The sequence below is a fragment of the Lolium rigidum genome, chromosome 3, assembly GCF_022539505.1.
Source record: "Lolium rigidum isolate FL_2022 chromosome 3, APGP_CSIRO_Lrig_0.1, whole genome shotgun sequence".
Taxonomy (NCBI): Eukaryota; Viridiplantae; Streptophyta; class Magnoliopsida; order Poales; family Poaceae; genus Lolium; species Lolium rigidum.
Genome location: NC_061510.1, coordinates 297,684,407 through 297,699,803, shown reverse-complemented (window position 1 = coordinate 297,699,803; position 15,397 = coordinate 297,684,407). Strand labels below are relative to the sequence as shown.

Sequence of the window (15,397 nt, the reverse complement as noted above, 5' to 3'; positions counted from 1 at the left end):
GACTCCGTTCGTTTTCTCGAGCCGCAAAAAGTAAGGAAAGTCTCGGCTCGAGGCTCAATCCACTCACCACGAGCGCGGCGCGCGTCGTGAGCGTGTCGTGTCGTGTCGAGTCGAGACGAGACGAGCGAGCGAGGAGGAGGAGGAGCGCGCGTGTAGCACTCCTATTCTCACTCACTTACTAGTGGTGGAACAACCCACCTTATAAGGTGGTCTAACTTCCTCCCAACTTTCCATGTGGGACTAAACTTCCCACCTCTTGCCACTCCCTAGTGAGCTGCCTCCAACTTGGGCTCAAACTCACAAGGCTGCCACTATGTGGGCTTTGAGATTTATAGGAAAAACTGAAATCTAATTTGGGCCACTAAAAATGGGCCCAATATTTCAACAAGAACAAGATAGCTCCAGGCCAAGAGATGCCCCGCGTATCACAAACGTATAGAGTAGTTAATCACCAACACGTTTTTTTTATTTTGTCCAGGCTATCTAATCAAACTAGCTCCGCGCGTGTGCCTGCCGAGAGATGCTAGGCTTGCCGCCACAGGCACTGGAGGCAACCTCCACGCAAACCTGCCGCCACTCTCCATGGCGGCATGACCCATCAGAGGCAACAGCGACTGACGGCAGGCGTCGCCGTCCGAGGGTAAGGGTCTGCCGCCACAGCTAGCGACGGCATGCACCACGTATCATCTGGGGGCGCTGCCGCTATGTAAGAGGTGGTCTTTTCTGTCAATTGTACTCGTAGTCGTAGGTGATCTTTTTTGTCAATTAATTGCGCTAGTTGGTCCTTTGTGCCAAAAATTCCGGCCTGACTCCTCCAACTTGTGCAGTCGGCCAAAAAGTGAGAGCGAGTTCTCTTCTTTCTTTTGCCTTTTATTTCTTGCTTCAGGCTTTGGTCATAAATCTCACATAAAGCTCCTTTTCTTGCCTCTTAATCTCATCGACAGGATTGGAAAGTCCGGAGTTCCACTCCAAGATCCCGAGCTTTTTCCCAGTTCTTCCGTTGCAATCCGCAGGAATCCCCATCGGAGGTGAGCGAACTTGCCTTTTTTGACCGGTTCTTTCTTGATCGCATCCTGCCCCACGATTTGTTGACCCCTCTTCGTTTCTTTATCCAGGGCGTCGCGGCGTTCTTGCGGTTCTTGATCCGGGGACTCGCCAATGCAGCCGGACGGGACCGGCAGCGCCGGGGCCGGCGCGAATGCGCGGCCGCCGCCGGTAACCGCCGCGCCGGCGCCGTCGGGCCGCCCGGTGTCGGTGCTGCCGCACAAGACGGCCAACGTGCGCGACCACTACCGCATCGGGAAGAAGCTGGGGCAGGGCCAGTTCGGGACCACCTACCTGTGCGTGGCCAAGGAGGACGGCGCCGAGTTCGCCTGCAAGTCCATCCCCAAGCGCAAGCTGCTGTGCCGCGAGGACTACGAGGACGCCTGGCGCGAGATCCAGATCATGCACCACCTCTCCGAGCACCCCAACGTCGTCCGCATCCGCGCAGCCTACGAGGACGCCCTATTCGTGCACATTGTCATGGAGCTCTGCGCAGGCGGCAAGCTCTTCGACCGCATCGTGGCCAAGGGGCACTACACTGAGCGTGCTGCCGCGCAGCTCATCAGGACCATCGTTGGGGTCGTCGAGGGATGCCACTCGCTCGGCGTCATGCACCGGGACCTCAAGCCGGAGAACTTCCTGTTTGCCAGCACAGCTGAGGACGCGCCACTAAAGACCACTGATTTCGGGCTATCCATGTTCTACAAGCCTGGTATGTACTACTATGTTTCTTTGCTTTACATTGCTCAGTTGCGCAGTTCTTAATATAAAGATGGTCTTTCATGTGTAGTACTACTTTCTTGAACAGTTGGAGCCTTGTTGTTGATCAAGTTGATTAAACTGGCAATAGTACTTTGTGTACATTGTTCTTTTGGATAATGGAAAGAGATGGGTATTAGCACCTTGTTGGATTTCCAATGGAAAGTGACAATCAGTCGGTTATTGTAGTTGTTGACCAGAGGAGTGTCATGGAATTTTTATGCCCAAAATCCTGATTCATGGAATGCTTCTTGGAGTCAATCTGGATGTAATGATTGCAGATCTTATTGGGAGGGTCAATTTCTCCATGGTGGAAATAGTTCCTAGTATTAGTGAATGATGGCATGTGGGTTCTTGTGTCATTGTGTGGTTATCTTGTTGGAACTTCTGAAGAAGTTTATTCATATAAGTAGCCAAGTCTAGTTCAAACTTCTGAAGCAAGTTTAGATTAGTTGTGTGTTTCATATTTGGTAGAAAGATATTGTAAAATGCATAGCTGTATCCAGTACTACCAATCTGGTCGTTATTCTTCTGGTGTGCAGTATTGATTTGGTATTCTCATCTGGTACTTGAATACTGTTTTGTATTGAGGCTTATATTTTGGTAAAAAACTTCTATGATTATGAAATGTTTGTTTCCATTTCCTCAGGTGATAAATTCTCTGATGTTGTTGGGAGCCCCTACTATGTTGCGCCTGAGGTGCTTCAGAAATGCTATGGTCCAGAAGCTGATGTCTGGAGTGCTGGGGTGATTCTGTACATTTTGCTATGTGGTGTTCCCCCATTCTGGGCAGGTAAACTGCTATTTTCTATTAGACCATCAAATTAGTAGGCATCCATATTCTCATGTTTCCATTGTCATGTTTGTTTTCTTCCAGAAACTGAAGCAGGGATCTTCAGGCAGATCCTTCGAGGCAAACTTGATTTTGAATCTGAACCCTGGCCTAGTATCTCTGACAGCGCTAAAGATCTGGTCCGTAATATGCTTTGTCGGGATCCTACAAAGCGACTCAGTGCTCATGAGGTTCTATGTAAGTCGACCTCCTTACTATCACTTACTCAAGTCGTATTTTGAAATTTTAGCTTCTCATAATGGTATTGTCTCTGACATCTGTCAGGTCACCCATGGATTGTTGATGATGCTGTGGCGCCTGATAAGCCTATTGATTCTGCTGTTTTGTCAAGACTGAAGCATTTTTCTGCAATGAACAAGCTCAAGAAGATGGCATTGAGGGTATGAAGATCTGGTTGCCCCCTTTTAAATGTACTATAGCTGATTCTGCACATATAGGTTGTATTCATGTAAATGTAAGGCGTGGTTAATGTTTTTCTGGTCAATGATGCACAACTTTGACTATGATTTTCACTTGTACTATGTCTGCAAATTTTACATATGAAATCAAAGTATTTCACAAGACAAATACAAATGGTATGAATTACATAAGCCGATTCCATATATTTTGGTATATATCAGTGGTCGAAGTAGCATCAAAGACTAATCGTGTGCACCTTACATATTGGGACAGAGGGGGTACTTCATTGCCATGTTAACAGCTCAATAGTTAATGCTTCGTTTCAGTATTGTTAACAATACTGTTACCTCATTTGCTTCATGTGCCAAAGGCCCAAAGCCAACTGTGCGTGCCTCTTCCTATTGTTTGTACTGAAATCCTGCTTTAAACTCTAATAGCGAAGTTCAAGCATTTCTGGTTACCACTTGGTATTGCTTTTATTCTGCAACCACTAACCATATACATTCAGTGAAGGGCATGATGGAGCCGCTTGATGTGCCTGCTTTCTTTCCTCTAATTTTCTTGAGTCTTAACCAACTTTGTTTGGTCCAGATGGTTTTCTAGCTTTCTAGAATGAGTTTGTTCAGATCCATATATCACATTAGATCATTATTAATACTGTAGGAGTTGATCGATTTATATTGTTATTAACTCCCCCATCCTTTTGTCATTTGCTTGTGAATTAACTACACATATGGAGTCTTTGTGGGTTTATGGGTCGTTGATACATTGTAAAGATTGCATAATTTCTCAAATACTTGATATAGAATATGCAACTTGCAATGGTCACCTTGAGCTTCTTTTTTCACATACTATAGGCATCTTATTATTTACTTGCAGGTTATTGCTGAAAGCCTGTCTGAGGAAGAGATTGGAGGCCTAAATGAGCTGTTCAAAATGATTGATGCCGACAATAGTGGAACCATAACATTTGATGAGCTGAAAGATGGCTTGAAAAGGGTGGGCTCAGAGTTAACCGAACATGAAATCCAGGCTTTAATGGATGCAGTAAGTGCTTTTTTTTTTCTAGCTGAGTAAACGATTCCTTCATCTGTGGATTTTATGATTTAGAATGTTATCCGTGTATTTTCTTAAGGCGGATATCGACAACAGTGGAACTATCGATTATGGTGAATTCATCGCAGCTACATTGCATATGAACAAACTGGAGAGGGAGGAAAACTTGGTGTCAGCCTTCGAGTTTTTCGACAAGGATGGAAGTGGATTCATAACCATTGATGAGCTATCACAGGCATGTAGTCAATTCGGTCTCGATGTTCACCTTGAGGATATGATCAAGGATGTCGATCAGAACAATGTAAGTCTTCTAACTCTGTCCAATTCTATGCCTTTGTTTTTTTCGGTTCCTGGCTTGTATGTTGCCAATTAATTTCTGTGCTGTTTTCAGGATGGGCAAATCGATTACAGTGAGTTCGCAGCGATGATGAGAAAGGGCAACGCCGGCGCGGCAGGGAGGCGAACCATGCGGAACAGCTTGCAACTGAATCTCGGCGACAGTCTTTGCCGTTCCAATCCCGTTCGCTGCCCTGCCCCTCCGAAGGGATTCAGCACAAGTCTAGTTCCCATCCCATCTTGTATCTCTTCTTCGGTAGGTTTCCCCTCTCTTACTTTTGTGCCGCATCTGTAGAAATTGGTCGCGGAATACATCTGATGATCTGTGCCTGGTTGTGTTTTGGTGACAGAAAGCGATATTTATGGAGCTGAGTCCAATTAGTGCTTCGCTGGGTGCCATGGGCTCCCTTCCAGGGAAGCTCGGTGAGCTCCTGGCGACCCGACACTGGGCTCTGCGCGGTGTTGTGATGGATGAGATCGAGCAACTGACAAATGATCTTCACACCCTACAAAACTTCCTGGTGAAGCTCTCAAATGCGCAGGACCCTCCTATGACTGCGAGGTACTGGATGAAGAACGTGCGCGAGTTGACTTATGACATGGTGGACTGCGTCGACCAATTTGTCCACGCTGATGCCCGAGCTAAGATCTGTAGAGCTACTCGCCGTAAGGTTATTGCTCGGTTAAAGATTAACCGACTTCCAGAGAGGTGGAAGTGGCGCCCATGGATCACCAACAAGATCTCAGAATTCAGGACTCGTGCGCAGGAGGCGACTCAGCGATATTGGAGGTATAGGTTTGATGCTTGCGTCTGCAATCCTGGATACTCACGTATTGGCCAGGATCTTCCAAATATTGTGCCAGATCCTGATGATCTAGTTGGCATAGAAGGCCCAATGAATCAGCTTGAGCAGTGGTTGACCAGTGGAGACGAGCAGCTCAAGGTGGTGTCGATTGTTGGCGTTGCAGGAATCGGTAAGACCACTCTTGCCCAAAAAATGTGGGGTAAGCTCCACGGACAGTTCGAGTGCCGGGCATTTGTGCGGGCAGCCCAAAAGCCCGATATGAGGGGGGTCATCAGGAGCATACTCTCACAAGTTCGTCGGCACCAACCGCCTGGCCCTGGCGATATGCACCACCTGATCTGTGATCTCAGGGAATATCTACAAGATAAGCGGTAAGAGTCCTTATATCCAGCGTAAGTTGTCTAATAGTTGTTTGCAACATAGATCTATTATCCTGTGAATCACTGCTTTATAATATGAGTTTTTTGTTGAGAAAATCGGCTTACAAATTTCAATTTTCAATGATGTGAGAGGTTGTGAATGTGCAGCCACTTGTACAACAGTACATTGTTTGGCATCTCAATGTCTTTTAACATCGTCTTGCTGCAGAGGCTGGTTATCATTTGTATCGCCTTGATGATTTAATGAAGTACCCATTATCGGAAAAAAAGTGGATCCAGCAGTACAACCATTGTTACAAGCCACATGAGGAGACGATAGATGCAGCAAAGGCTTACAGATATTGTGAAATCTGAAATGGACAAATCATATATATTGTCATGTGAAGATATTACTCCATGCATTCTTAAAAAATGTCATTTTCAAGTGTGTGTAGTCAAACCTCTAGTAATTCAAGTACTAATGTCTAATATACTCAAAACTGTTTAGAGTTGTCATAGGTGTACGATATTAATGGGTTTATATGCAAGTACCTTCATAGTTCTTTTCTTTAGTTTGTTAGTTTTTTACTGACATATAACTAGAAAACTAGTTCTTAGATGTGTAAACTGACCACATTGGTATCCAAATCATCAATTAAGAAAGAACAGAGGAGTTTTTGTTTATGACACTGAAATCTTCACTTCAAAATTTGTGACAGAAATTATAAAGATCAAATATGTGAAAACTGAAGCGAAGAATCCATCCGCTAAGGCTCTTTTTTTACATTTATTACAGAAGTAAAAAAGAAATAGAGAGAAGAGTCAAAATCTAAGAATATTGCTGCCACAATTTTCTATTGGCTTCTTGGTTGTTTGCTATCACGTATAAAAAAAGTCTTCATGCTTATTGTACATTCCAAGGGGGGCCATGAGGCAATGAGGGGTGTCTATTCATAAGAGAATGACATTCCATGAAACAGGTGTTTAGGCATCACATTTTTTTTTTTTGAAAGATAATATATTAAAAAGCTAGCAAGCCGCCTCATTAAAAACCTTCCAGCCCCCTTAGGTACCCTGGTAAGGAAAAGAGTGCGTCAGAAACTTGCAGCCCACAACTCACACCAAGTTACAATCAGCCCCAAGGCTGTGAACTAGAAAAGCAGGTGGCTCAGCATCCCAGGAAAACGACCCATCTTGTAGGCTTATATATTTTGCACAAGAATGAGCCGCCTGGTTAGCCTCGCGACGAGCATGAACTAAGCTAAAATTTGTAAACAACAAACTCAACTCACTAATCTCATCTAAGACCTGCTTGACTACTGAAAGATCATTAGCTCTATTTTTCCAAAGTCGGACCAAATCTTCAGAGTCAACTTCAAAAACAACATTAGTGAAACCCCTGCTTCTTGCATACACAACAGCATCTCTAAAAGCAAGGGACTCCACCGTCAAAGGATCAGACACACCTCGGTAAGTCTTACCCGTAGCACCACGGAAGACCACCCCCTCTCGTGCAACAGCACCAGTAGCTGCCAGATTGTCATTGACATTAACAGCACCATCAGAATTAATTTTAACAACTCCATCAGGTGGTCTCTGCCACTTACACTCCGGCCTAGCAGATTTAGGCACACCCTTGTCCCTTGGTAATTCAAGAGTCTGCAAGGTTTCCTTCACCATCTCCATAGTTTTAGCAGGATTAAAACCACTCTCACCATGAGTCAGATTATTTCTCGATGACCAGATCGAGTACATGACTGAAGTTATAATAGCTTTCTCATGTTGATTGAAAAAAGACTCACACAGGATATCTTTTGCCCATGTCACTGGATGTAGTTTCGGCAATTTGACTAGAAAAATTTCCTTTGCGGCTTCCCAAAACAATTTCGCATGACTGCATTCAATTAAAGCATGCATCACACTCTCAGATTCTGCTCTACACAGAGCACAAGTGCTGTTATCCATTATATGTCGCCGTGACAAAATCCTATAGTCAGGAAGAATTCCTCGAAGAACTCGCCACCAAAAAACACGCACCTTAGGAACTACTGGCAGTTTCCATAATCTTCTCCATAGATCAGTATCATTTTCAGACGAAGACACAGCATGTCCATTATTATTTCTAGCCTCCTCCGACTGACGCGCATCCATCAAGGATTTGTAAGCCGACCGAACTGTATAAATTCCAGATTTTTCTTTGGACCATGCCAGCCAGTCATCACCCCCTGTACTCCTCAATGGAATACTCAAAATGGAATCAACATCTGGAGCAAAAAAGATCTCACGGATCAAAGGCTCATTCCAATCATTACTTGCAGTTAAAAGCTCATTTACCATGACAAGATCAGTATCCTTCAGACGACCCATTGGCCTCATTGTCGCAGAGTTAGGGAGCCAGCAATCTTCCCAAATCGAAATAGACTGACCAGAGCCCATTCGCTTTATCAGACCCAATTTCAGTGCCTCCCTTCCTGCCAGAATCGCACGCCAGGTTTTCGATGCTGTCCTTGGAGCATTGGCAGTCATCAACTCCTGATTATGGAGATACCTGGTTCGAAGAACCTGGGAACACAAAGAGTCTGGTTTCATAATTATTCTCCAAGCCTGCTTTCCTAGCAAAGCTACATTAAAAGCCTGCATATCTCGGAAACCCATTCCCCCTTGGTTTTTTGGAATAGCCAATTTATCCCAGGCTAACCAATGCATAGACCTCCTGTCTAAATTTCCACTCCACCAAAATTGTCCCATAACAGAAGTGAATTTCTTGCAAGTACTTTTGGAGAGTAAAAAGCAACTCATACCATGAATCGGCTTAGCTTGGACCACTGATTTTATTAAGACTTCTTTTCCTGGATAAGATAAATTCTTTTCAGCCCACCCATTCACACTACTCCTTGCACTTTCAGTAATATACTCAAAGGCCTCGCTTGTTAACTTGCCAACAGCAGTAGGCAGACCCAGATACTTTTCACTGAAGGCTTCAATATGAATATTCAGATGTTGTTTCACCACTTCCCTGTGAGTATCCGACGTACAAGGACTGAAGAAAATAGCACTCTTCTCCTTATTCACTTTTTGTCCAGACGCCAAGTGATATATATCCAGAATTTCATTGAGCCTGGCAGCACTAGCCCCATTTGCATTGATGAAAATAAGACTATCATCAGCAAATAACAGATGAGAGATCCATGGAGATCTGTTGCACACACGAACTCCCCTATCAATAAAGCCTGAATTGTAGTGATGTATCAGAGCAGTCAATCCTTCCGCACAAGCAAGGAACAAATATGGTGACATAGGGTCTCCCTGCCTGATTCCTCGAGATGGAGTAAAAGGTTCGAGCAGCCCACCATTCACCTTAACAGAAAACCGAACTGTAGATACACACTTCATAATTATCTGCACTAACCTCCCTGGAAATCCGAGTTTAGTCAGTATCGACTCCACAAAAGGCCATTCCACACGGTCATAAGCTTTCATCATGTCTAATTTGACTGCACAATGACCCTTTTTCCTTTCTTCTTTCTCTTCATAGCATGAACACACTCAAAAGCCACCAAAGCGTTGTCACTAATTAAACGTCCCGGCACAAAGGCACTTTGTTCCTCGGCTGATAGTATACTCCAATACAGGCCTCATTCTGTTCGCCACCGTTTTAGTTGCAATTTTGTAAAGAACAGTGCACAAAGAAATAGGCCTATATTGCTTAATGGACTGGGGATTTCTCACCTTTGGAATGAGAGTTATAGCAGTATCATTAATCTCCTCCGGCATTTCCCCTCCATTCAGAAAACCTAGCACCGCAACACACAGCTCCGGGCCAACTAGACTCCAGTGGCGTTGGTAAAAACCTGCCGTGAAGCCATCAACACCTGGTGCCTTAGAGGGATGCATTTGGAAAAGAGCTCTCTTGACTTCCTCTTCAGTAAAATCGGCTTCAAGATTGACCTTATCCTCTTGCACCACTTTCTCATGAACTAAATCAATAAGTCCCCGCATATCGTGAGCTCCTTCTGAAGTATACAAGTTTTTATAGAAACCCTGTACCTCATCTTTTACCTCTTCCGCATCATCACACCAAGTACCATCCTCTCGTTGGAGAGAGGATATTGAGTTCATTCTCTTGCGCTGGGAAGCACAAGCATGGAAATAAGCGAGATTACGATCGCCTGATTTTAGCCAGTTAACCCGAGACCTTTGCTTAATCCAAATCTCTTCTTGGAACAGAACCTCATTAATTCTTTCCATAATTTTCTTCTCCTCGGGCGAAGGACCTCTGCCCAAAGAAATTCTCCTCACCCTGTCAAGCTCCCTCCTCAAATTACTGAGCTTTTTCTTGAAATCCCCAAAGGTTGCTGTACCCCAGGATGATAAACCATTCTGCATACTTGAGAGAGTTTTCGCAAATCCCTCAAGACCAACACCTCTTTCAGCCTTCTGCCAGAGATCCACAACTACTTTGTCATAATCAGCATGGGTTTGCCAAACATTCTCATATTTAAAAGCTCTCCTCCCCAATGGACGATGACTGACATGTTTCTTTAACTCCGTTTGAATCATGCAGTGATCAGACTGAACAACACTAACATGTTTAACTTTCACAACCTGAAAAAGATTCAGAAGGCCATCATTACCGAAAGCTCGATCAATTCTTGCCTTAACATTAGCACTTCCTTCTTGTCTGTTGTCCCAAGTATAAGGCAAACCAGAGAAACCAAGATCAATCAGACCACAATCTTCAGTCACTTCTGTGAAGGCCCTCATCTGCCACTCATCTCTATCATGCTCACTAAAATGTTCCGTGCTATATAGCGTTTCATTGAAATCACCACTACACAACCACGGGAGATTTCGGAGCTGGTGTAACCTCCTCATAAGAGTCCAAGTTAGATGTCTATTCTCTCTGCGAGATTCACCATAAATTCCTGTGAAACGCCATGGAGGAACAGACCCATCCTTGCACTGAATTACTGCATCAATATGATGTAAGTTATAGCTCTTGATATCAACTGTCACTGCTGATGACCAGAACAGTCCAACACCGCCACTAAGGCCATCACTATCCACTGCAAACACCCCAGAGAAACCGAAAGTGCTTTTTAACTTCTCAACTCTTTCCGCAGATATTTTCGTCTCCATCACAAAGAGCAGAGTGGGATCCAATTGCTTCACGAAACCGCGAAGCTCTCGAACTGCAGGGTGGTTCCCCAGCCCCCTGCAGTTCGCACTAAAACAATTCATTGGTCCCGGCGGGGCTGGTTCTCAGCCTCCGCCAAAAAATCAGAATCAGATTGATGCTCGTCCTCTTCTCCAGTGCCCTTAGCTCTCTTTGCCGGGACAGAAACCCCAACAATTTTACTTGGAGAATTGACTAAAGCATTTCTTTTTGACCCCTCAGGATCCTCCTCGAACATGATTACATCATGTGGGCCTTTAATAACTGGAAAAGTAAAATCCAGCGATGCTTTGGGAGTCTCTCTCCTCCTGTACACTTGGGTACCACCACCTCGACCACCTCCAAGAGCTTTAAAATTAAAATTTGAAACCACATTCTGCACATGGCTAGTGGAAGGATTGGTGTTCCCATTAGATTTTTCAGTACCAACAGGCTTAGCTTTTGAACCATCATCCTTAGTCTGAGAACTCGCTTTATTTGTATCTTTTGTCAGGGGCTGCTGCCATTGAGTTTCTTGCATCCATGGTTCCTGATATCGCAGCGAGCCATCGTAAGGACACTTCCCATTCTCATCTCTTTCAGCGGGAGTTGGGCAAAAATTTTCAGAGTGGCCAATCCTCCCACACGAGAAACAGAAATACGGTAGTCTCTCATATTTAATTGGGTACCATTCTACCGTCTTCCTCTTCTTGGATTCAATCGGGAAACCCCTCATAAGAGGTTCATCAAGATCAATCCAAACTCTAGCTCTCAAACTCTGTCCCCAACCAGATCGAGAACTACTGTCATGAAGATCCAGCCTAATAAATTCTCCAACTTGGTTAGCAATAGCCTCCCCCGTGTGTCATTCATCCAGTTGAAGGGCAGATCATCACATCTGAACCACATCGGAAGCCTCCTGAATTCGATCTCCGATGGCTTCATACTCTCATCGAAATCATCCAGAACCACCGCAAGTTTTGATATTGTCCATGGTGCTCCATCCCAGATGCGTTTCCGATCCTTCTCAAAATCCATACTTGCTAAGAAAATATTATCCCCTTTAGCCATGAATTTCAGACCTCTAGGGTTTCCCCATTGCGGGCGAAGAGCACTCTCAATAGTCTGGATATGAAACTTCTTGGCAGCGAGAACCTTGCCCATCACTGCAAACTTGACCGGAGTCTCTCCCTCATCCTGATCATCTTCCATGACCAAGATCTTCTTCTCCTTGGCCGTGAGGCCCAGCTTGGAAAGTTTGGACGTGACCCCTAGGATCACCTTCTCCCCTCCTCCCTCTGCTCCCGTGCTTGCACCAGTCTCCGGCACCGAATCCGCCATGGCAGATCTTGCGAGAGGTGGTCCGAAGCCCTTCTCTGTCCCGCTCGTCGAGCTCGACCAGAACCTGCGAGAGGTGGCTTGAAGCCCAACGCCGCTGATCCCTATCGTCAAGAACGACCAGATCCTGCGAACGAAGGTCCGAAGTCCCGCGCCGCCGTTCCCCAAGCGTCGAGCCCGATCAGATCGCCTCCTGATCGCCACCCACGTCGCCAGGAGCCCCTAAACCCTCAGAAAACGGTTCGGGCTTTTTCGATCCGTTTGTGTTTAGGCATCACATGAAAATCACAAAAGTGACCTTTCTTGCCAATCATGGTCTGCTCTGTATGCCCGAATTTTCTGAATCCTTGTATCCCAGAGAAACTGATGCTGTAGAAAAAGTTATCGTCATATAATATATTTTTAATTAGGGCCCCACTGTATTTTAGTTAAAGAGGAACTTATTAGTATCATTTTTTCCATTTGATATTGTTATTTCGTGTTTGGGTAATAAGCATGTTTGTTTAAAATATTTGTCAGGTACTTTGTTATAATTGATGAGTTATGGACTACATCAGTATGGGATGTTTTTAGTCGTGCTTTTCCAGAGGGTAACTATTGCAGCAGAATAATAATTACAACAGAAATTGTGGAAGTAGCTTCGGCGTGCTGTGGTTTTTGCCCTGAGCATATATTAAAGATGGAATCTCTTAGTGATGATGACTCAGAGAAATTATTACTCCAAAGAATGCTTGTCTCAGAAAATCAACAGTTCGATAATGTTTTACCTCAGATTATGAGAAACTGTGGTGGCTTGCCACTAGCAATCATCATTGTAGCAAGTATTTTAGCATGCCAACCTGAGAAACTAGAGCAATTGGGCCGTATTTCTTTTGGAGCAAATCATACCATGGAAGGGTTTATGGGACAGATATTGAACATTAGCTTTAATAGTCTCCCACATCATCTAAAGACATGCCTGCTTTATCTTAGTACATATCCAGAGGGCTTCCTATTGTTGAAAGGTGATTTGGTGAAGCAATGGGTAGCTGAGGGTTTTATATGTGTAAAAGAAGGGGAAGACATGGAAGAAGTTGCCGGGAGCTATTTTGATGAGCTTGTCAGTAAGGGCCTGATCCAAGCTATGGATATCAACTATAATTATGAGTTGTTGTCATATACAGTACACGACATGGTACTTGATTGCATTACATACAAGTCTATTGAACAGAACTTTGTCACTGTAGTGGATTATTCTCAAACAACAGTACCAGTTACTGACAAAGTTCGTCGTTTGTCGCTCCACTTCGGCAGTGCAACATATGCAAGTACACCTACCAGATTACCACAAGTTCGATCGCTCTTCTTTTCTGGCCTGTTTAACTGCATGCCTTCATTCATGGTGTTTAAGCTTCTTCAAGTTCTAATCCTTCATTTTTGGGGTGACACTGGAAGAATGAGTGTGAACCTTTCAGGAATTTGTGAACTGTTTCGGTTGAGATATTTGCAGGTCACATGTAATGTCGTTGTAAAGCTACCCGATCAGATTGAAGATATGAAAAACTTGCAAACACTGGAAATAAACGCAGAAGTGTGGGATCTTCCACCGGACATTGTTCGACTTTCTAGCTTGTTGCATCTCCGTGTTCAAGGTGGGACAAATCTACCTGATGGGATTGGCTCTATGAAATCCCTACGCACATTAAAGTATTTTGACCTTGGCAATAACTTTGAAGACAATATATGGGGCCTTGCCGAGCTTACGAACCTGCGGGATCTTCATCTCACCTATTCCTCACTAGCGTCTGGTGAACATTTGAAGAGAAATCTTATGGTTCTGGCCGCTACACTCCAAAAACTTAGCAACCTCAAATCTCTCACTCTGACTGCTAGTACTGCAGGCACGGTTGTTCTCTTTGATGACACTGGTGGCATGTCTTCTGCTTCGGTCTATCTCGAGAAACTTGAGTTGCCACCCATTTGCATTTTTTCCAGACTTCCCAAGTGGACCAGACAACTCCACAAACTCCGCATTTTGGAAGTTGCTGTCAGAGAACTGCTGAGGGATGATATTGATAGCCTCACAGGACTGCAGTTCCTCACAGTTTTCTCATTGTGTATCCAGACAGCTCCCGAGCAAAGGATTGTCTTTAATGATGGGGCATTCCCGGTTCTCAAGTATTTCAAGTTTAGGTGTGGTGTACTTTGCCTGGGTTTCATGGCAGGAGCAATGCCTAATCTTCGAAGGCTCAAGCTAGCTTTCAATACGACAATCAGGGACAAGTACGGAGATATGCTTGCTGGAATTGAGCACCTTGTAAACCTCCAGGACATTATTTCACAAATTGGGGCAAGCACAGAATCCGTCAGGAGAGCTGTGGAGGCAGAATTCAAGGACGCCATTGGCAAGCATCCGATGTGCCCTAGATTTAGCATACAATGGGTGCAGCTAGTTGAGGAAGAATATCTTCCTTCAGAGAAACAGCATCTGAGGCAAGAAAAATACTCACCAGGTGAAAATTATGGGGTTCTAGAGAAAGCCGGAGATATGAACAAACATGCTGATAACAAGTATGAATCTTCCTTACTCTAGCAGCAACTCTTTGCAAATTCTCCCTTTTCATTCCTATCTTCTCCAACATATTTTTTTTTCTGCGGGGGTTCTCCTCCAACATTACCATTATCTCTTAGATAAAAAGATTAGTACCCAAAAGACCCAAGTGCCGTAGCAGATCTTTCTTGGACATTTTCTCACACTGTAAAACAAAACATCACACAATAAAGTTGTGCAAGACCAAAGCTGACATATTATATGTCAAGTCTGTCTTATTGTCTCATAGTGCTCTAACAGAAAATAATTTTGTTATCATCAGGATATCTCAAATTTCCGACCTGCCAATAACTGTCGCTTCATGTAGCCTGAAGTCAGGTAATTCTGCTTCTTTCCTGCTCCAGTCTCAGAATTCTCATATGCTAGAATTGGATCTTTCCAAAAAACAATTCGTAGCAGCTAGCATCTCCGGACTACCCGATCCATCAGTAGAACGAGAGGTCGAAAGTAGAAGTTTCCCGACCATTGAGATCTTCCTTTTTGAGGCTAATCTCTAACCATAGAAATAGGACTTGATGCTCTCGCAGGTGCAGAAGGAGTCAAAAACGTCATTTATTTCGTAGTTGAAAAACTGCCATCTCAGTATAACCTGCTTCAATTGCTTTAGCTTTGTGCTCTTCTTGAGCAAAGTCCGAGAATAAACTTGAAGTGCTTTTCACCTTTCCGCCAAACCAGAACGAGAGCCAAGCGGGTCGATCAGAA

The 15,397-nt window shown here is 44.3% G+C and overlaps 1 protein-coding gene across 4 annotated transcripts in view; it reads left to right on the top strand.

Annotated features, from left to right (window-relative positions):
• Nucleotides 1–900: 900 nt before the first annotated feature.
• Nucleotides 901–15,397, top strand: part of LOC124703597 (calcium-dependent protein kinase 24-like) — a 36,840-nt gene continuing 22,343 nt past the window's right edge. For 2 of the 4 annotated variants that reach the window (XM_047235817.1, XM_047235818.1), the window contains exons 1-11: nucleotides 901–1,028; nucleotides 1,116–1,756; nucleotides 2,453–2,596; nucleotides 2,681–2,833; nucleotides 2,921–3,036; nucleotides 3,935–4,102; nucleotides 4,191–4,412; nucleotides 4,503–4,703; nucleotides 4,798–5,624; nucleotides 12,625–14,655; nucleotides 14,958–15,013. In XM_047235817.1, the coding sequence (XP_047091773.1) occupies nucleotides 1,159–1,756; nucleotides 2,453–2,596; nucleotides 2,681–2,833; nucleotides 2,921–3,036; nucleotides 3,935–4,102; nucleotides 4,191–4,412; nucleotides 4,503–4,703; nucleotides 4,798–5,624; nucleotides 12,625–14,655; nucleotides 14,958–15,013 (4,516 nt within the window). In that variant the 5' untranslated portion in view covers nucleotides 901–1,028; nucleotides 1,116–1,158. The remainder of the gene's footprint in view (nucleotides 1,029–1,115; nucleotides 1,757–2,452; nucleotides 2,597–2,680; nucleotides 2,834–2,920; nucleotides 3,037–3,934; nucleotides 4,103–4,190; nucleotides 4,413–4,502; nucleotides 4,704–4,797; nucleotides 5,625–12,624; nucleotides 14,656–14,957; nucleotides 15,014–15,397) is intronic. The other 2 variants (XM_047235819.1, XM_047235820.1) reach the window with 2 other exon arrangements.